Genomic DNA, 22,939 nt, shown 5'->3' on the forward strand with positions numbered 1-22,939 from the left:
GATTCATATTATTTTCTAAAATATGTCACAAATTTACCTATAGTACATTGTTGTTGGATTTGATGGATTTTTGCTTCTGAAAACGGGTCACAATTTGTAATTAAGACCCAGTTTACAGCTAGTATGAATATGTGTTTCAGATGATCCGATCACAGATGGTCAGCACTAAATATTGTTGTAAATGGGGTGCAAAACGTTTTGTGATCGGATCACAAAAAAAAACAAAAAAAAAAAAAACACATACAGAGGTAGTCAAAAACGCATGTGACCACATTGCATGAGATGTAAATGCCATCCTAATATTTCCTGGATGGTAGCAAAGCACTACTCTCACTTGTCAATCAACTGCTGGCAATGATTTACATTTACATTTATGCATTTGGCAGACACTTTTATCCAAAGCGACTTACAGAGCCATTATTACAGGGACAATCCCCCTGGATCAACCTGGAATTAAGTGCCTTGCTCAAGGACACAATGGTGGTGACTGTGGGGTTTGAACCATTGTCATTCTGATTACCAGATTACCAGTTATGTGCTTAGACCACTACACCACCACCACTCCAATGATGGGCCCAAGCACCATGGGTCCATTTCCACCCCGTAGCTTTCGGAAAACAATGCAAGGTGGACACATGCATTTGACATTCGAAACAATTTTGAAGCAATTTGGTAAATACAAGAGGACTATTTTAAAGTCTGTTGTGACAGCCACAATTCCTGCTGCCAGGTGGTGGCACTATGACCGTGTCCCAAAATAGTCACATCCATGTGATTAGCCGCTAATACTAAACACAAATCTCAATTTTGATCTAAATCACACATTGCACACAGAAGATACGAAACACTTCCTGTTTCCCATTTTCGCCATTAATGTAATGCCTTGCCATGGCAACACTGTTCGATACATACATCTGTTCACAATGTTGCATATACAGTGTCTTGGCATAATGTTGTCTAAATTTGGTGATGTCTCATAAATCCCCTGGGAGGATTATTTAAAAGTTCAGAGACTGCAATATTAAAAAAATCCAAAATGATCGACTCTGTGTTGGGCAGACCTAATGACTATAATTATGAAAGATGTCTGGCTTTAGGGCTGCATGATTTGGACAAAAAGTCATTGCGATTATTTTGAAAAATATTGCGATTTGAACTGCGATTATGTTGGTAATGTTTTCCACATGTTCTACTTTAAAAAGGCTGCTGGGGTTTTCACACTTGAGCCCAGTTAAAAAGAACCAAACCTTTTTTCAGTTCAACCACAAACAAATAAATATTTAAACAGTGAAACAAAGTCTAGTTCATATTCAAATGTTACCATCCACCATGTACCTTTTTTTGTCCATTTTGTGATAGGGTCTCAGCCCACTAATCATCATCATTAGTTTTTGAAACCAGGATTTTAACATCGGATACGATCTCCAATTTTCTTTTCATCTCATCAATCGATGCTGAACATTAAACTTTTTAACAGCAGCTCTGTCAAAACTGGTTATATGTAAGCTTTCTGCTCAATGTCACTGTTAACTACATTTTCCTGTTGGTAAAACCATAGTTGTTACCTAGTTTTTGCTGTCAAAAATAATGTTGGTTGATTGAATAATGCATTAAACACAAAATATAATTTTTTAATTATAAATGTTACTCTTTATTCTAGGCCTTAAAAACTAGTTGGCTTATACAAACTGTTCTTTACTGTATATAAGATATTCCTAAAGAATGAGGCTTAATGTCAAACTGAAGTTGAACTGATAACCCATTGGTGAAATTACATTTAAAGTGAACATTTTGGTTAGTTTGTCATCATTTCATTTAATTATTTGATTTAATTATTTTATTAGATTTAATTTAGCAATGCGTTATAGTAACTAAATATTTAATATAGATTTATTATATGCATGTTACTTCCTTTTTTCATTTTGTTGGATGTTGGTAATATTAGTTCCGCTTTCACTTGTTTCCGCAGGGAGTGTAATAAGGGCAACACGTTCTCTCTCTGACTGGAGACTGGAAGAGAAGTTTCTGGACTCTGCAGGTGTTACTGTTAATGCGGTTTGCTCAGCAAGCATTTAATAAAGATGTTTGAATTATTCCCCATCTTGTATTCCGCGTTATTGTTATGATACCTGTGCCTTGGCGAGACCGAGATGCTGAGACGCAGGACGCACCAGTTGAGTGTAAATAAAGCGTTTAGAGCACGTAAACAAACGGAACTGAACTCTGAGCATTTCTGTTACTCTAAGCGGGAGTTGTGGAGTGCAGAACTTAATATAGACTGCAGCGCAAATAAACTGAAGCAGAATATTTATTTATTTAATTAAATCGAAGCCCTTCCAGTTTAATAAATCGCACAACGTCACATCGCGGTTTCGATTAATTGTGCAGCCCTATCTGGCTTGATGAGAACTATAAATGTACCAATTTTGGTGACTTGGTGAAAATGGGGGTGGTACAGTGCCGTCTTACATGCCCATTTTAAACTAGTTAACGGTTACTGGCCAACAGTTGGGCCGTTTGAGTATGGCTAAAAAACAAATGCTTTGATGAAGTTTTTGATACAAAACAATGTTCACATACTTGGTATCAAATTAAAGCCTTAAAACCTCAACTTTCATCTTCTGCAGTCTATTTTGAAATTAGAACATTACAATGAAAAATATTATTTTAAATGTTAAGAGTGCATTTTTTACACAGGCGACATGTGAATGACAGTAGGCTACATTATGTTTCATGTTCTCTGCTTATGATCCAATCAAATAATTGCCGGTACATGTGCATGCCGGTTAGAAATCTGTCCGACTTGCTGTGAAATCATGACTGCATATGTCAAAAATACTCCTGCGAGAGCAAGGCTGCCACAATTGTAGCAGGCAGGTGGTGCAGTTGCTTTTTCAGAGTTTCGCGAACTGCAAGTACGATGGGTAATGACTTGCTGCCGACAGCTTAATGCTCATTGCCTTAAAGCTGATATTTTGTTCTCTTTTACAATGTTTGATTTTTTTGTGTATAAATTATATGTGAATATTCCCAATATTCTGACTGTGCAATCTCTGTATGGGATATGTGATTGGTATCATATTTCTGAAATAACTAAAGTACATGTCTTTATTAAACAAAATTTATGGAAAGACATGTCTTATGGGGGGAATTAAATAACAGGTACATTGAGTGTTTTGTTCAAATTTATTTTACTTCAAAGCAACAGTATTTAAATTGCATCCACAAAGCACTTGAACGTGAATCACACGATATCCGTCTTTAGCTGGAGATCCATTACGAGAAGTGAGAACTGTCCGACTTGACAGCTGTTATTTCACTCCTCCCCAGACTGCACCAGCCTGCTCTCATCTACTTTCAAGGAGAGGCTTTGGCATCTCAAAACAAGCTTAAAATGAGGGCTCACTGATGAAAATGGGCTCAACCAATTGATCCAAAACATCTGATCCTCTATTTTTATGTTATCGTGTAATCTATGTCTAATTTCAATAAAATATTGATGCCAATTAATTTTTATGCAATCAAATCAATCGCTATGTGTCCGAAATCATTCACTCATTCACGGTTTCCTATATAGTGAATGCACTACATCTCAGCAGCGAGTGAACGAAATGAGCGAGTGAATTTTGATGCTGATGTATACACAGAGCGTCGGAGCTCTGGGGCTGTCGCAGAAACAGCGTTACCGTTATGAAGTTTTTAAATATTTGAACCCGGTTGCCTGTAATTAGTGTAATTTTCCCTTAAGAATGCCTTAAAGTTCCCTTTAAATTAATGGAGTTGTGGAAAATAACCATTAAGTGTTATTTAAGGGGTTTATAAGTAAAATGTCATAATCCCTTTCGGTTTCTCTTAAAGTCGCCCTGAAGTGCCTAGACAAGCAAGGTTGGTTCAATACACTGATCTCTATTTTAAATCATAATGTATGAAACTATTACATTCAAATCAGTTTATGTGTAGGGACCAAGTTTCCCTTAATGCCAACGGAGCATTATTGTTGTCAAGTCAAATTTATTTGTATAGCACCTTTCACAACACACATCGCAGCTTTACAGAAGATCAGCATTAACAGACGATAAAACTGTAATGCCTATAAAGTTGATGAATCATCGTTGTGTAATTAGATGAACTGCGATTCTTAATCGGGTTTAAAAAATTATTAAATAATAATTGTATTATTAACCCCAGTGAGCAAGCTGAACGCGACTGTGGCAAGGAACACAAAACTCCATAATATGTAGATTAATGGAGAAAAGTAACTTTGGGAGAAACCAGACTCACTGTGGGGGCCAGTTCCCCTCTGGCTAACATCATGAATATAATGTAAATATTAATTATGTATAGTTAAAGTCATGGTTTAAAATGATTAAACCAAGTAAGTGTTAAGGGTCAGTGTTTAAACATCGATTGTGTTTGAACTGTAAGATTAATGACCAAAGTCTTTGAAGTCCATCTTGATTAATTGCAGAAGTTCACATAGATGCAATTGTCCTTGTTAATTGGCTGATGAAGGCTTTTGTTGGCAATAGTTAGTCTATGCATTCCATTTCAAGATCGTAGTCCATCAATAGACTGAGGTGATGCAGGTTGGAGTTGGCATCAGTTCATCCTCTGAAGTCCGTCATAATAGACTAAAGTGATGTTTGGCTGGCACCGGCTGCATTTAGTCATCATTCAGCGACACGCAGCAGTTGAGTCCAACACAAAGCAGGAATGGAGCTGGATCCAGCCAGTTCTGGTGACCTCAGGATAGGAGTCCAGAGGTTGAGACATTGAAACAAATAAAATAATATTAGCATAGATGCCATAAAATGTATTGCAGAGTTAGAGATATTGCAGAGTTAGAGATCATGCTCAATGTTTCTGGTTCCGGCAGACCCAACTAAAGCAGCCCAATTGTGGGTTGGAGGATAAATTAGGTGTATGCCTGGCTAAATAGAGGAGTCTTTAGTCTAGACTTAAACTGAGAGAGTGGTGTCTGCATCTGTGTTAGGGAGACGATTCCATAGTTTAGGAGCCAAATATGAAAAGGATCTACCTCCCTTTGTGGATTTTGACATTCTAGGAACTATTAACAGGCCAGAATTTTGCGATCTTAATGAACATGTTGGAATATAGCGTGGTTGAAGATCACTTAAATACGGTGGAGCTAGACCATTCAAAGCTTTGTACATAGTTAACAGAATTTTGAAATGAATACGGAATTTAACAGTTAGCCAATGTAACGATGATAAAATGGGGCTAATATGATCATCTTTGTTCTAGTCAGCACACTGGCTGCTGCAATTTGAACCAATTGAATTTTATTTATTGATCTTGCTGGACATCCTCCCAGTTGTGCACAAAACATGTTTAAACAATGCAAGGAATGCAAAAAAATGCTAAATAAGCATGATCACTTTGCACGTCATGTCCTGCACAATAGAGGAGGTTGAGCAGGCATGAGAAACATTGTTTGGTACATGGGCTACATCACACTTAAAAATGAATAATTCACCCAAAAATGAAAATTCTCTCATGCCATCCTGGATGTGTATAACTTTCTTCTGCAGAACACAAATTAAGATTTTTAGAAGAATATCTCAGCTCTTGTGGTACATACAATTAAAGTGAATCGGTGCTAAAATATTGAAACTCCATAAAAAAGCATAAAAGTAGAATAATCCATGTGCCTACAGTGATTTAATCCATGCCTTCAGAAGCGATATAAATTCTCCAAATTAGAGGCAGGATTAATGCTGTTGGCCTTTTTCACTGCAAAAGCCCTTTTAGGAGCTGCTGTGCTGTGACGTTCAGGTGTAAACTGCTTGAAGCATCCATAACAGTTAGCACCAGATCTGCAGCTGCCGTTCAAGTTTTTACATATGATTTGATGAGTCACGAGACTCTCCCTAGCCAATCATGTTGATAGATAAAAACAAAATCAGGACAGGGAAGTAGCGAACACAGACGGTGGCAAAATAGTGCAGTGAAAGTACAGTTACAGCACTTAAAATATACTCAAGTAAAAGTATAACATTTTTAAACTACTTAAGTACAATTCCAGGGAAAAAGTACCCCCGAGTATCAGGCAGCTTTTCCAAATATTTGAAAACTGAACGATGATCTGTGTCAACATAACTATATTACGTGCCCACAAACGCACACAGTAAATCGCAGTCTTTGTTAACGATGAGTTGGGAGCCGCTGTGCAATACAGATGAATGAAATACAAAGGAATAAAATATAATATATACTTATATGTTATGAATCACAATATACCAAGCCTAATAATTAGAATTGTACATTCCAGGAAACCTCCAGCTGCACCAATTTTTTTTTAATAAACTCCAGCCACTTGTCCTCGCATGTAGCTCCAGCGTTGGCGTGTCCTGTTCAGAAATGGTCACCACAGACACCCTTATGAATTATTTCCTTTGAAGACAATTACCCTCTTCTGTGAGAGCAGAGAGGTGAAAGGTGATAACCAACAGTCAGAACTCACCTTTCTGAACAGTATGATGGCTGCGTGGTCCCATGGCGTTTATACTTGCATACGATTGTTTGTACAGATGAATGTTGTACCTTCAGGCATTTGAAAATTGCTCCCAAGGATGAACCAGACTTGTGGTGGTCCACAATTTATTTCTGATGTCTTGGCTGATTTCTTTTGATTTTTCCCATTATGACAAGGAAAGAGGCACTGAATTTGAAGGTAGGCCTTAAAAAACATCCACAGGTACACCTACACTTGACTGCAGTTAACCTATCAGAAGCTAATTGGTTAATTGCCCAAAGGCTTGACATTTTTCCAAGCTGTTTAAAGGCACAGTTAACTTAGTGAGTGTAAACTTCTGACCCACTGGAATTGTGATATAGTCAATTAAAATTGACACAATCTGTCTGTAAACAATTGTTGGAAAAATTACTCATGTCATGCACAAAGTAGATGTCCTAAACAACTTGCCAAACTATAGTTTGCTATATGAAATCTGTGTAGTGGTTACATTTTTTTTAATTACTTCAACCTAAGTGTATGTAGACTTCAACTATATATATATATATTGTCTAGAATGGTATAGTTTTGATTGTAGGCAAAGCTCTGCCATGACCTTCGTTTTTGCATTTTCACCCAGTAGGTACAGATGGTGGGCTGTTTTTGGATGGTGGCCATCATATGTTTGTTGATGAGGGAGACAGGCGGTCAGTATGGTACAACTGAACTCAGACAGCAGAAATGCTAATGGCAATCTGTTGATGCCAGGTTGAGGAATTCTCTTTTGTGAAATGGTACATTTTACCCGAAAAGAACAATGACTGCTCTGATTAGAAAAGCTTAATGTGAAAGTTTAGTCTTTACCTACATGTTCTTTCTTTGTTTGTGATATTACATCATAATTGTTTTTTCCAAAGTCCCTTTGAGGCAAGTCAGTTCAATCAACAGCAATCTTCTATTCTATTCTACAGTAATCTTTTAAGCTATTTTCTATGTAGTTAATTGACATACTGTACAGCTCCAATCTACTTTAATGAGTAAAGACTAAAATCTCCAAAACTGGTTGTATTTGGAAGGCAAAAGCGTATTTGGACATTTTTGGATAATTAAATCATACTAAAATTGTCTCATTGTCAAACCAAGTGGCAGCTACAAACAAATGACACAAGACCTTTTCTGAGAAATAGGATTAATTGCTATTTAACCAATTGGTCTCAGAGTAATCTTTTGGGGATGATAGTCACTTCCCCTCCAGTTCTCACAGGTGTACAGAGTAACTACATGTGTTGTTCATTACATTTACTCTGGACATGTTCCACTAAAAAGTGTCACAATACTTTTTGTCTTAATTTTGAACAATAGACTGTTGTCAGTCGTTCTTCTCATACTGTAGCTTGTTTTGTAAATTTTTGTTTTATTGGTCAAGGTTGAGGTTTGTCTAATTAAAAAAAAAGGTGTCTTTTTAATTATAAAGCATTCATGTTATTTTTTCTGATTCTTTTCAGCCTTACAATGCTACTGTCACCGATGCCCAAACCACACCTGTGCCACAGACGGTCTGTGCTACGTTTCCATCACAAAATCAGGCAGCGTCACCACGCAACAGAGTTTTTGCATAAGTGAGATTGAGCTGATACCACGTGACCGGCCCTTCGTCTGTGCACCCTCCACCAAAGACAACACGGGGATTTACCCCATGTGCTGTGACACGGACTGGTGCAACAAGAACCCTGACCTCACAACATTCCCAGGTAAGACTCAGTAGATTGACATGCAAATCAGTGGTCAAACAATAGCTGTTACCAATATTTAAAACGCAAAATAGCAGATTGGTAGTTGAAACATAACGTAACTGTAGACTTCTAGACAGTTAAATGTTGTTAAAACATTTTTCAAAATGTAAACTTTTTTCTGAAAGTCATAAAAATCCCATCACAGTGCCATTTTCAGCACATCTCAAATTATGTATTGTGTTTAACAGAATTTTGTGGTGGAAATTACAGTGATGGAAATGACATTTTTCATTTGACGGTTTTTGACAAAATTACAGCTTGGTTGGAAATGATGCAACAAAAATACATTAGACTGCTCATAAATGATATTTACCTTGATTTTTCTTATTTTTTATTTTTTTCTTAAAATCACATCTCATATTTAATCTCAAGCATGATCTTCATTTTTGTGAAGTTTGTTATAAATTATTGTCACACAATAAATATCAAAATGGTTTGTTTATTTCACAAAATTTATTTTGGGATTAAATTAAAATAGTATATTTATTATTTATTTTAATAGTTTAATATTGAATGTTTGGTATCGGACAAGGCTAAAAAATGGCTTGGTAAAAACATTTCCAAGTCAGTTTTAATATAACCTTCATATTACAAAAGCAAAAAAGTTGAAATCTGTTAGTTTTAATAAAAATCAACCCCTGGGACATGGTCCTACTGTGTGAAAATTTTAAAGTGCTAATATTCCATGCAGTCTTGCAATTAATATGAGGTGATTAAAGCTCCATGTATAATGCTGTTTAAAGTAGTTTTAGATTGGTTATAGCATGTCACACTGCAGGGCATGTTGATTTTCCAAAAATATTTAATGTCAATTACCCAGATACAGTGTCCCTAAAAAGTCTGTAGTATAAATGCTGCATGGATTTGATATTTTGTTATCTAAAGCAATACAATTCATACATCAAGAGAGACAAAAGTGTCAGTTGTCTTAATTAGTAGCAGATAAGATGTCCACAGAATTGCTTAAATTAAATTCACATGTATTGTTACACACAGAAAAAGTTGCGTTTATGTCCACTACTAATGTAGACACAGTAGGGGACAAGTGGAATGTGACAACTTTTGCTTTGATTCAGCCCTACTTTTTGGGTTGAATCATTTTTTTTTTACAGATCAGTCTTTTAAAGGTCGGCTGAATCAATGCCGAGTAACATTTAGTCAGGCTTGCTAATAACAATAATAATTCTTTTATTGGAACGTACACCTTCCAAATGACTATGTATATTTTTATAGAAGAAGTTAATGAAAAATGTTGGCAGTCACGCATAGCTTTAAACATGAACACAAAAATACGCTCACTCCATTCAGCAATCAAATGTGAATGCCTCCAGGAGTCTGTTGTTAAGTTATTGTCTTGATGGCATGGCAAAAATCCTAATGTTCTGGTTGCTGCTCTTAAATAGCTCTAAAGCAAATCCTCAGCCCACATTTGAGAAACAGAAAGAATAGCTCATAGAAGGAAACTATTGCTGTAGTCCAGAGGGTGCACTTAAAAAAAAAAAAAAGGAATTCTTTGTCACTTTGGCAGACTGAGTTGGACATTTTCCTTCAGAGAACATTTAAATAACTAAAATCATGGACAACTGACAAACATGAGCTTGGTAAAATTGTTATGTTCAGTTTATAAAAAAATCATATTTTTTTCTTAACTCCTCGGATCATGCTATGGTGCCTGTTTTAGACGATTGTTTTCTCTAGAGGAATTTCAGATGAAGACACTTCAATCCTCATCCACAGACTTCCATGTTAACAAAGACCGTTAAGAATGTAATTTGGAACAGCTGGTCCAACCTGTGCTGTTTGTTGTCTTATTCAGTTTGTAGGGATCACCATGTCAAACTGTCCTCTGCCTTCCTTTTGCTAGCTGGTAACACTTACTTTTTCAAGGAAGTTATCGATGTCCTCATGAGATGAATCACATGAGCTTGTGATGTCCCTGCAATGGAATATCTGTCTGAAGTCTAGACAGTCATCTATGGGAACTTTTTTTATTTTAAAAAGGAATAATGTCAACTACATTGGCTTCACAGAATATGACAAGCATGAGGAATTTAGCTTGACTTGCTTGTTTACACAAACCAGACACACATCGTCTGGCATTACTTTGTTAACCTTTTTTTTTTTTTTTTACATGGATTATAAAGGCTCATTGTTCCTTCTCACTATTCAATTTAGTGGCTCAGATGGCATTATCATCCACACAAATTCTAATGTAACGCGCTGTTAGAAAAAAGCCCCATTTTCTAAAATTCCCTCTAAGACACGGGACAAACCGGCTCAACCCAGAGATTGTAGAACCTCGCAAATGTGTTGGGTGTTGCCCAGCCTGCTGCTCTGCAAATGTCTGTTAGAGAGGCGCCACTAGTCAGGGCCCAGGAGGCTGCCACATTCCTGGTAGAATGGGCTTGTAGCCCTGCAGGAGGTGGCACATGCTGAGCGTGGTATGCAATAGCTATGGCGTCAATGATCCAGTGGGCGATACTCTCTTTTCCGCTGTCCACCAAAGCAGACAAAGAGCTGCTCAGAGACTCTAAAGCTCTGTGTGCGGTACAAATAAATGCGTAAAGCACGCACTGGACACAGCAATGTGAAGGCTGGGTCTGGCTCCCCCTGGGGCAGCACTTGCAGGTTCACTACCTGATCCCTGAATGGGGTCGTGGGAACCTTGGGCACATGGACCGAACTCCAGGCACGTTTTGCTGACAGAGAACACTTGCAGGTCACCTAACCTCTTGATGGAAGTGAGCGCAGTCAGTCTTTAAATAGAGTGCCTTAAGCTCAGCTGACTCCAGGGGCTGAAAGGGGGATCCCCGTAGACCCCAAAAGGACTACAGGACGACCTGCTCCTCGTCCTCCCTGACCTTGCACAGGGTCTGTGCAAGTAGTCTCACTGGGTGAAATGCATATTTGCGTAGTTCAGAGGGCTCCAACGCGCAAGGTGGCTGCATTCTCGGCCTTCACAGAGGTGAAGTTGACGGCGATAAACCTGGGCGGGCGTCTGGGCCAGCCATCGCAATGGGTTGGAGAGCGCAAACCACGCGTCCAAGCTTCGGGCAAGGGGGACCAAGGGGACAATCTCATAGGACATAGTGGTGGGACTTGAGCCCTGTGGCCGTGCTGAGTCGAGAGACATCAATGCACTTACCTGACTCCTGATACTCGCCAGCGGATCGGTCGAGAAGGGGGAAGGAGGTCCTTCGTCCCCATGGTCCGTCAAAACCATCCAGGCGTGGGTACGTTTGTGCCACAGCTAGGCACTCAAGGGTAATGGGACCGCTGTTGCAATGCCGAACATGCCAAAAAGGAATGGTGGACAGTGGTCGTAATGGCGGCCGTACATACCGGTTATGTGACCAAGGAATAAGGAAACCGCTCTTTTGTTAAACTTTTGGGACCACTGCTACTTGAGCGTGCAGCGAAATTTAATGAAAAAGGAACAAAAGTTTCTCCCACCGGGAGATGGAGTGGTCTGTTCACCAGCTCTGGAACAGCAGGTCTCCTGGTCCCCGGGTCGCCCGAAGCCGCCTTCTTGGCAGTGAGGCGGGTGGTGTCTGCCTTCTGCGGGGTGTTCGACGCCGGGGCGGGGCTGTGAAGGCGGGCAGCAGCAGAGCCGGTACAGCCTCCGCAGGGGGACGCCTTTGGCGATGATCAGACGGTGAACTAACGGATGGTCTCCGTCTGCTGCTTCACTGCCAAGAACTGCTGTGCAAATTCCTTGACGGTGTCGCCGAATAGGCCAGCCTGGGAAATGGGGGCATTAAGGAACCATGCCTTGTCGGCCTCTCTCATCTCGACCAGGTTGAGCCAAAGGTGGTGCTCCTGGACCAACAAGGTGGACATCGCCCACCCGAGAGACCGCACTGTGATCTTCGTCGCCCAGAGGGCGAGGGCGAGGTCGGTCCCGAGCACAGTTCCTACATCATTTCTGGGACGGAACTACCCTCGTGCGGCTCTTTTAGCACCTTGACTTGAAATTTGAGATTCTAGTCTATACGATGATATTGATGATATTTGTTAAGGCAAAGTCACTTGACTTTTTTGATGTGCATTTTATATTTCTATAATTTGTTTCCATCATAGTTTATGCACATGTCGTCTTACTGAAAAACAATATCCACCTCAAGTGAGCATATATGTTTAATTATGTAAATATTTGCATAAAAATATGTAAATGGCATCCCAGCATTTTGTTCTGAAACAATCTTGAAGATAATAGATCCTTCTGATAGAACAAATAAAGTAAATGGCATCAGCTACCTTTCATTTATTTGGCTACGGATTGAATTTCTGATTTCTAACGTTTTCAAAGACACTACTACTATTACAGTAAATAATACATAATTTTTTTTATTATTTTCTTGTGCAATCTGGTCTTGCTTACTTTACAAGGAGCCTCCATCAAAACCTGTACAAATCATTAAAATTAATCTGTAACTTTTAATAATTATTACTTTTAATTAACCATTAAATAACATAATGAAACTGATAATTCTAGGTCTAAAACTGATTGAATGAGCCATTTTACAAGTTTTTACCATAGGTTAGGGAGGATTTACTGATTGGCATTGTTCCTTAGAAGACGCCTTAACCATGGCAAAATCATTGACACACCCTCTTATGCACCCTGCTTATGGCTTTATTTAATATTGCTAAAAAAAATCTGTAGTTTATGTATGTTCAAATAGGAAAATAAGAAAATGATGAGTCAAAGTTTTTTGAAGTAATTTCTCACAACAATTTCTCTCTCCATCTCTCTATTTCACTTTTCTCACACAGTGCCAACACAAAAGCCTCAAACATTGGGGCCTGTGGCCTTTGCTGCCCTGATCGCAGGTCCCGTGTGTGTGGTTTGCTTCATGATGGTCACCATTTTCTACATTTGCCATAGCCGTTCGGTCATCCACCACCGTGTGCCTAACGAGGAAGATCCCTCCATGGACCACCCCTTCATTACCGTTGGAACCACACTTAAAGACCTCATATATGACATGACCACATCGGGTTCAGGCTCTGGTACGTCACAATCATTTTATGCCATAATCAGTGTCTGTGTACTCAATCTCACGCATAGCTAATGGTGTCCAAATTGTCTTATCTTTATGCCTGTATTTTGGTGTATTTATATTTGGTCAATTCATGCATTTTCAGAGATTGCCTAGCTATCTAAAAATGAAAAGACCAAGTTTATGTGACCTTCGATATGAATAGTAATCCAATCATTCTAACAAACTCACATAATGAACTATGAAAGAGATAATCTATAGTCAGCCGGTTATCTCAAATTAAACCCATACAGAGAGTTCACAGAGTCTCCAGAAACAGCTGAATTCCACCTCCGGTTTGCATCTGACTTTATATTATGAAAATGATGGACTGACTGCTCTTTATCCCACTCATTACAAGACTACCAAATAAATGGACATAAAATATTGATTTGAGATTAAATTACATTATAATGTGAAAGGAAAGAGATTGTGGAGTCTCCAGAAACAGCTGATTTCCACCTTCAGTTTGCATCAGATTTTTTTATGTGAAAATGACCGTGTAACTGGACATTATCTCGCTTATAGCAAGACTAATTGACACATAAATAAATTGAAAATAAAGATTAATTTGAATTATTTTGTTAGTGTAAGGCAGGGTGCCAATGTGTTTGCATTCAAAGGCAAAGAGCAAATGTATGATCTTTGAGAAAATCAACAAACTAACTTTCTCGCAATTAGCAACTCTTCCTGAGGCACCACATCCCACTGAGCGAAGACTGCAAATTCACACCTCATTGTTGCCCTTCCACATCTGTCCCACTCTCTCCTCTCTCCCCCTCACCCATTCAGCTCAGAATCACCTAAGATCTGTATGTAACAAAAGTCTATATCTGATGTATACAAATAATGTAACTAGTGTAACATGTTTGGAATCATTTAAAATGTGTCCGGGCGTCTGGTATAGTGCTCTTATTCCCAGGTTTGTAAACTTAATGACAACAAAGTTATAAGGTATTTGCCAAATGCTTTGTAATTCTGGAGGTCTGTCCCCATCCCTGCTTGTATGTTAATGAGGTATGTCCCCAGGACTTCCAAACCTAACCACTCCCAAAATTCCCTTTGTTCATGGTTTGGGTATTTAAGGAAATGTGACGCATTGCTCAGGGTTCTCTGTAATCAGACGATCCCAAACAGTTTACTGTTTGTAATTTATATCAGGTGATTGCAATTCGAATTTCTTATGTTTTGATAAAATGTCTAAATTTGACTTATCACTGTCTAATTGGAACTGATGAATTGATTATGTTACCTGGTCAATAAATTGTCAACATTTTATTCTGACTGACTCTGACATTGTGTTTCCCAAACAGATTAAACGATTCGTATGTTACCGCAAGTCCGCATCAGATTAGTGACGACTAATATTTGGCATCGATTCAAGTGTACTTGGTTCCGTTTAGAACATTTTACGCATGGCCAAACGCTGCTTGACCAATCTAAATTCGGGTGTGTCTTACCTCTGTTCTAATTTGATGTTTCTCCAGATAAGTGTACGTGGGAAACCACGCATGGCCAATCCAAAGCTATTACAAGAGAAGTTATTTTGGTCAACTTACATCTGTAATAGTGGCCGTGACCTCTACTGAAGAAAACGTTAAGTTACATTCAAGTGTATGCAATTCCATGGGGCTATACTGAAGTATCTTTGATTGTGTGAACTTGAACGTGACCAATCTCAGGTATATAGCAATTACCTCTGTTTGATGATCCAATACTGGCCGCTTGTGATCGTGAGACCCGCGGTGTAGAGAAAAAACACGCGAGAACCTCAAAGCGACATAGTTTCTAAATCTAATCGGGTAAAATATAATTAAAGGAGTTAAAAGAATAATCAAACGTTCGCTCACTTTTAATGATGCTCAGATATCATTAAAAACCTTTTTCATTTATGGAGTCAGATGAAATAACGAGGTAATACATAAGAGAAAATGTATTTCATTTAATATTGTTGTGTTGCATAACAAGAAAGACAGTAACGCGCAGAGACCTTCACCCGTATTATTGGAGACCGCTATTGGACCGATAAACGGGCTTACATTAGCTTACTTGTAAATATCACAGAGTGATATGAGATCTACAAAAGATGACTCTCGATGACCGGTGAAATATTGCTTACTCCCTGGATGTGCGGTCATTTTTAAAAAATATCAAACCGCTGGGTTGACCAATCAGAATCAAGTGTTCTAGAGTATGCCTATAGCGTGGGAAGAGTTCATCAGATTTATATCTGCTGTGCTGAGATACATTTAAGTGGCTAAGGCCACATCCACATTAATCCGGATACATTTGAAAAGGGCGTTTTCATTTTTGAAACGCTCTTCATCCAGACTGCTGTTTTAAAGCATTTTCGAAAAGTTGCTCATCCACACTGAAAAGTATGAAAATAAAGCTCCTAAATCAAATTACTGCGCATGCAGAGAAATCAGCGTTCCACGTACAATCTAAAACGCAAATGTCCTCGTGTTCTGTTGCCAGACGGCAGTTCTGAGTACACTTGCTGTCACCTTGTGAAGGTTGTACAAAGTAACATTTATCTTTAACAGTGCTTTCAATGTGAATAGCAGGCACAACAATGCCTCTACAACATGGGCCGCCATCTTGATTGTTTTGGGTGGAATGGATCACATGACTGTGTCACATGACAACAAATGCATGATCATTTTCAGATATCTCCGTTTTCCCTGTCCACACAACACAGTTTATCAATTTATCTGCTTGTGAGAGCGTTTTCAAAAAGCACAGTTTTTGCTGTCAAAAATGCTATCTCAGTGTGGATTGAAGGGCAAAATGTAAAGAAAAAGATTTTTCTTTGCAACGAAAACATTATTGTGGTGTAAATGGAATGTGCCAATTCCCAATCAGATAGCAATTTGCACGATAAAGATGCATGAAGTTTAATTAATTGTAATCTGCTTCACGGGGAAACTTTTTAGAAGATTCCTGTTATTCTTGCTTTATTTACACTGTTCACTCAATATAATTACCTGCTTGTCTTTTTAAACACCTGCCTCCTTTGATGTGTGCGTGCCACCATGAATGTTATGTCTGCATGTCTGCATGTCTGCATGGCTCTTTGTTGTCTGTTTTGATTATCTTTATTTCTCTCCCTCCCTCCACTTTTGTGTGTGTTTGTGGTTTCATAAATCGCAGCAGTCATCGCACAACATCTCAGGCAGGTTTAAAGATGCGGTGCTGAGTGTAAACTGGCAGTTATCTTATTGGCACGTCTTCGGCTGTGCTGTCTCCACGGCAAGCCGTAAAAACAGGGTAGCGCTAACTTGACACTCTAACGTCTCTCCCCAAGGCCTTATCTGTTGTGTAAGAACTGGAATGAGGTCCAAACAAACCCGTAGGCTTCAGCTGAGGTCACACATACTAAGATATCTATGCCAACTTAATTTGCACAGGAAAAAAAGGTTCCTCGGCTGTTTCTCATGTTTACTGAAAGAGAAAATCTGTGGAGGTGGTTGAAACTTAGACAGAACATATCCAAGGACACAGTCATTCTGCAGTTTTAATGAGGGTGTGAATTTAAAAAATCCTCAAATTTAGTTTTCCTTCCCACATCCTTTTATTTAAAGGTGCACTCAAAATCTTTTTCATTGTAAAAAATGTTTTACCCCTAAATAAATTAATAGTACTTTTGAAGAACACTCACATGAGATCAGATGCCTAACAACTGACAACTTTAGTCGTTTGTAAGATTGTTATTTATTTTTGGGGGATATCATGAGCTGATGTTCAAAATATGACCAGGAAAAACAATAAGAAAATTAATGTCAGCTGATTTCATGTTGACTTTAAACTACACAATTCACTTTTAAAAGAGGCCTTAGGTTTAAAGAATAAGTTTAAATCGGTTCTTTAATTAGGTTTGGACTACCTTTTTTTTTTTTTTAATTCCCAGTAACCCATTTCTTAATGCATTTAAGCAGTCTGGTGTCTGTTAGACATTTTTAGCCACATTTGATTTAGTCTGGATGTCTGGCTTGGTGTGGCGCCACTTACATGTCTTACTTTAGCTGTCTGCGTCTGGATCTCTTGCATGACATAACCTCACCAGTGAGTCACATTGTACACATAATTTTTTTCCCTGTCTTCCTCTTTTGGCTGTGTCTGTACACCTCATGTCTGTCCCACGACACTGCTCACAGTCTCTGCAGTTCTCCGCCTGTCTGCCTGACCTTGCCATCCCTGTCATAGGCAAATTGAATCAGTGATTGGAAGCATATATAACTGAGAAGGTCAAGAGATAGTCAGCCCACACATTCTCCCACTACACTGTTTTTATTATTTATCTTCATAGTAAATGTTATGAGGAATTTGACTAAATTCAAAGAAATTCATCAGTCAAACACCAAATTTCTTTCTTGAAAATTGCAAGAATTAAAGTTTCCATCTTGTGAGCTTCATGTAGTTCAGCTCAATTTAAGACTTTGGGGTAAATTAAAGCAGTTCTTCCACCATGGTCCATAGAGGTTAATAAAATGTATTATGTATTAAATGTATTAAATATGATGAAATTTAAATATGTAAATAGAATAGAACATTTTTATAGGTAGCAATTTAGACAATGATTACTAATACTATCTAAAGTAGGGCCCTGTGAAAAACATTTTATTTTTCCCAAATTCTTTGTATTCTGTTTTAGTTAATCTGGATTTTATGTTTAATTTTTTACTTTAAATTTATCATCAGTTTTGCGGCTAAATAATCACACTTGGTCATATTGCAATTTTTATGTATTTATTTATTTTTTATTAATTTTAAAATTGACATTCGTTTCATCCCAAAGTTGTCTAATCCTGTGATATTCCAAGTTTTATTCCATTTTTATGACTCGATAATAGCATCACTGAAATAATATGTCATTTTTTTTTATGTTCCTGGAAATACGTTTCCAGAATATGTGTGTTTGCTTTGTATGTGCATGCTTATGCATTATTCATTCTGAAAAATGAGATGTAGTACTAACACTACACTTGTAGCACTTCCAAGAATGTTTTTGAGTTTCATTTCATTTTAAATTTACTCTCTTAAATTCAATTTTGAAATGCAATTCCGCATCCTGTTTGCTACCTCAATTTAAATTCAGTTCACATTCAGGAATTGAATTGGATTTTAAAAGGCCTTCACAATTTAGTGCTGCATGGCACATAACCCTAGTTTGGGGTTCCTGGTTGGAATAATTAAACAGGACTTAACAAATGCTGTATCTGGTGTTTGTATTCAGCCTATAGATACCATGCATACTTTCACCCCACCTGCTCTGAATATCCCAGCCATGCAAAGGCCAAAGTTCTCGTGCCCTCTCTATGAGATTATTGGGCAGATCGGTAAGCTTTTAGTGGGGTAGTTGCTGTTGGCTGGATAGTGATTGGCTTATACTGACCCCGTCCGTTGTCTCCATGGCTTCCCAACATTCCCATACAGAATACATGCTCCATTTGGTTTCTAATAGCTTGCTGTTCTATTTTTGATGCGGCACTAGTCTTTTGAGTCCATCCCTGAAGGCTTTAGTGTAAAATGACTCACTGTAATGTTGCTAGAGAACATAAACCTCAAGATTGACCATAGAGGTTAAATGGTTGTGATTTGTTACTCTTCACTTCCTACACAAACACACGCATGCACGAACGCACACAGACACACACACATACACACACAATCTCCTCTGGTATTTCTTTCCATTTTTGGCCTTTTTTTGTATTATTGACAGGGACAGTCAACAGCCGAATTCAGTCAATGGGAAGATTCAAACCTCCCGTATGAACACCACAGCAACATGTTGCAGCACCTGTATCTCAATCTGCTTTTAATTGTTTTTAAATAATACAAATTTCTCTTTTCCCTGTGCTAATGTGATAAACACATGTCTATAATTTGGATGCTCTGCTACAATTGCAAATATTATATTCTTGTGGGGGTCTCAGCTGCTAACTTCACTTGTATAAGTGTATGCTGCACTTGACTAGCTGAATTAATTCAGACACTTATCCAATTTAGTTCATTTCCTATCATGACACCCTAGCATCTGATCTAAATTAGGTTTTAAATACTTAATGCCACTGTTTTCGTCACAACTGCTAGTGTCTGCTGTGAAGACTACTGCCCCACGGCAAAACAATCTTCTATTTTAGCTGAGTTGTGAGCTTGCAGTTAGAAAACAATTTGATGAGAGAAAGATTGGGCTCTGCACAAAATTACACTCTATTTGCTGGTTGCAGGCAACAGCAAACATACGGCCAGTGAAGGCCAGTGATTTAACAAATGAATGGCTACTATGTGATGGTTCTTTTTTTAATGATCCATTGAAGTGATTATTGGTCTGTATTGAACTCACTTGCTATTTGTTTGACTCTAACAATGTATTCACTCAACCACAAATCAATACTTTTGAACAATCTGTCAGACACAAACCAATGTGACAAAAAACATGAGAACTGAGAACCAGTACTGTATTATGTACATTCTTACAGCTATGTTTAAAAACACAAATTTGTAAAGCTTAAAGAGGGCATGACTTGAGGATTTGAATTTTCCTTGATATTTTGACATGTAAGAGGTCATTATATTATAAAAATATAATGTAAGTTTCAGAACTCAAAACGTCCTCTCCAGCCCAAAAAGAGCATTTATTGTTTCTACAAATAAAAATAAGTGTTTTAAGTCATCCACATACTGTAGTTATGTCACAATGTGGTGTTCATTTTAATATCTCCGCCTCCACAACATAACTAATTGTCATGCTGTAAGAGAGAGCTGCTTATGTACTTTAACTTTGAAAGTGGTACTATTGTTACTGTAGTTTGCTTTTAACCAACAAAAAGATTAAGAAGTTCCCAGACATTGTTATGTTCCTTTAAAAAAAAAAAAAAAGCTGTATACCTGCATAGTCTTCTAAAGGATCCAGATACTAGGAATGATTTAAACGAAGTTCCAGAATGTGTCAGGTGTAGGATTATTTAAACGATGGTCCTGAACGTGTCAGTGAGTTTATACGTTTTGTTCTGCTCATTTCCTACCGTGGAAAACTTACCGTATTTTCTGAGACTAAATGCGTACTGAAGCACTGAGGCAAGGCGAGACTTGTAAAGGTTTTAGCCAGTCATACCAGTTGGGGTGTCTTAAAGGTGAAGTACACAGAAAACCAAGTGTTTCAGACAGAGGACCAGAAAAATAATACTGCATTGAAACTGTTTTTGTGTAAAAGAACATTACTAACATTATAAGTAAAGCTTAAAAAAAACTAAAACATTTTGGATATTGTTTAGCATACTGTTTCGCCCAGTCATGGCATCCAATTTCTTTTCTCTTTCTGTCTATATATAATCTATCTTTCTCTTTAATCTTTTCCAGGTCTTCCTCTGCTGGTGCAGAGAACCATAGCCAGAACCATAATCCTGCAAGAGAGCATCGGCAAGGGCCGCTTTGGAGAGGTGTGGCGGGGAAAGTGGAGAGGAGAGGAGGTGGCAGTAAAGATATTCTCCTCCAGAGAGGAGCGGTCCTGGTTTCGGGAGGCGGAGATCTACCAGACTGTGATGCTCCGGCATGAGAATATCCTCGGCTTCATCGCCGCTGACAACAAAGGTCAGCAGCACTGATGCATGCAGGGATTTGTTTAAAGGGCTCGTTAATAGTTAGGATGAATCCTTAACATGTTTTTAAGGGTTTTGCGAATATTAAAGGTATAGTTCACCAAAAAAATTTACTCTCCCTCATTTCATTCCATACACACTTGACTTAATTAGGTGGAACACAAAAGGTGAGAATATAACAAATATTCCAGTTAGGACTGTCAGAATTCGAATGTGTCTGTCTGGAGTCATTACACTGACACACATGCCAAAAACAGACATGCAAAAATGCCAGAACCCTTCTGCATAGAAGAGCCTTCAAGCTTAGCATAAAACACACTAGTTGCCAGTTTTCAGCCTATGTAAGGTGCATTTTAATTACCACAGGAGCACATCAAGTCTTAGCCATCATCAAAACATAGAATGAGACGTGTTTGTTTGTAATCGTTTTTCATGGTGAGTTCAAAGCGGCGCTCAGCGCTGACGTTGATGCACTGACGCGAAACATGAACGCAGCTTCACGATTGCTGCTAAAATGCGAATAGCCACAATCTACTGGTAGATTTATATTGTTGAGAAAAGAGTTTAAGGGATTTCATTCCAGTTGCAATAAATATTTACATTACAATATATTTATGTGGGGACTAGGTCTTTCAATTAATCAAACTCCCCCTTAGACTTTGTGAAACATTTAATGTTACTTTAATTGGTCCTTTTTTAGTGCATTTCTCTCTTTATATTGTAAAAGGCTTTGTTTGGAAAATGTTAATAAAGCATTATATTGCTACATATTGTTTTATTTTATTTCCTAAGATGGAAATAAATACATTTTGACAAGTAAAGGATTATATATGGTGTCAAATTTTAGCACTTTTTAAATCTGTGATTTAATTGCGATTAACTTGCAATGCAAAAGTTATGCATTAAACGCATTTAAAAATGTAATCGACTAACAGCACTAATTCCAGTCCATCTTTTTAAGTACAAATGCAGTTAAAAATGACTCTCTTTAAAGCATAAAGCACCCAAAACATTATTAAAATTGCACTTAACACAATGCAAAGTCTCACGTGAACAAGCTTCTCTCATAGCGCTTATGAATGTGCAACAAACTGAAAATCGTCTTTTGTGTGCCTTTAGAAGACTTGGATTATGATGCACAAGATGCATTGTCTACTTGTATGACATTTTAGAGTGAGTTTATTAAGATTTAAAGTGAGTCACTTTCAACTCTCATTGTATTGAACATACTGGGATATTCATAAAATTTTCTCCCTCTGTGTTCCGCATAAGAAAGCCATATGAGTTTGGAACAGTGTCAGAAATTAAGTTTTACTTTTAAGGGGCAATAGTTGCCCTCTGGATTACATTTTTTAGGGTATTTTTTACTTTTTAGTTTTTCCTAACCATTTAAAACAAAAACTATGTTTCATCCTTTTATGTCAAATATGTACATTTAATAAATGTATTACAAATTCTCAAGATTGAGAATTTATTACCCTTTTACCCTAAAAATTAAATTAACATCAACTCATATTTATGCCGTAATATGTATCTATACATTTGTATGTAACTATATCAAATGTTGCAAATAAATTGCAAATAAATACTTAAATAATTGGCAATGCTAAGGCAAGCATCACTATTACTGCTGCTCATACTTTGGTTTAGGTATTTGAAAAAATCCCTAAACCGAACTATTAAACTTCGACATGCAACTCGTCGTGCATTTTATGTGCTACAGTCATGATTCCTGAAATCGTGCGGCTTGTTGAGGAAAGGTATGCTATTACTTTTCTAAGCAATCCAGTTTAGGATTTCCACACTGTTGGAAGATAAATTGGGAAAAATCCTTCAGGCTTACATTGAAGCAGGTACCTGAGCCATTTTCTAGTGACTGGAATGTTTGAGCTACAGTACATCCCATTTCAAATCAGACAGAATTCATTTAGAGATAAGAAGTGTTGCTGAATTTTTATCCAACCTTTATTCAGCGGGAATGTAGAAAGCAGGTGGTGTGTGTGCTTGTGTTTATATTGAGCAGTTGTT

General features: G+C 37.8%; 1 protein-coding gene across 1 annotated transcript in view; it reads left to right on the forward strand.

Annotated features, from left to right (window-relative positions):
- Window positions 1–22,939, forward strand: part of LOC127634024 (TGF-beta receptor type-1-like) — an 88,082-nt gene that overhangs the window by 41,229 nt on the left and 23,914 nt on the right. Inside the window, exons 2-4 of the mRNA XM_052113419.1 lie at window positions 7,981–8,226; window positions 13,045–13,281; window positions 20,673–20,903. Coding sequence (XP_051969379.1) covers window positions 7,981–8,226; window positions 13,045–13,281; window positions 20,673–20,903 — 714 coding nt within the window. The remainder of the gene's footprint in view (window positions 1–7,980; window positions 8,227–13,044; window positions 13,282–20,672; window positions 20,904–22,939) is intronic.

This window comes from Xyrauchen texanus, chromosome 41 (assembly GCF_025860055.1).
Source record: "Xyrauchen texanus isolate HMW12.3.18 chromosome 41, RBS_HiC_50CHRs, whole genome shotgun sequence".
NCBI classification, from domain to species: Eukaryota; Metazoa; Chordata; class Actinopteri; order Cypriniformes; family Catostomidae; genus Xyrauchen; species Xyrauchen texanus.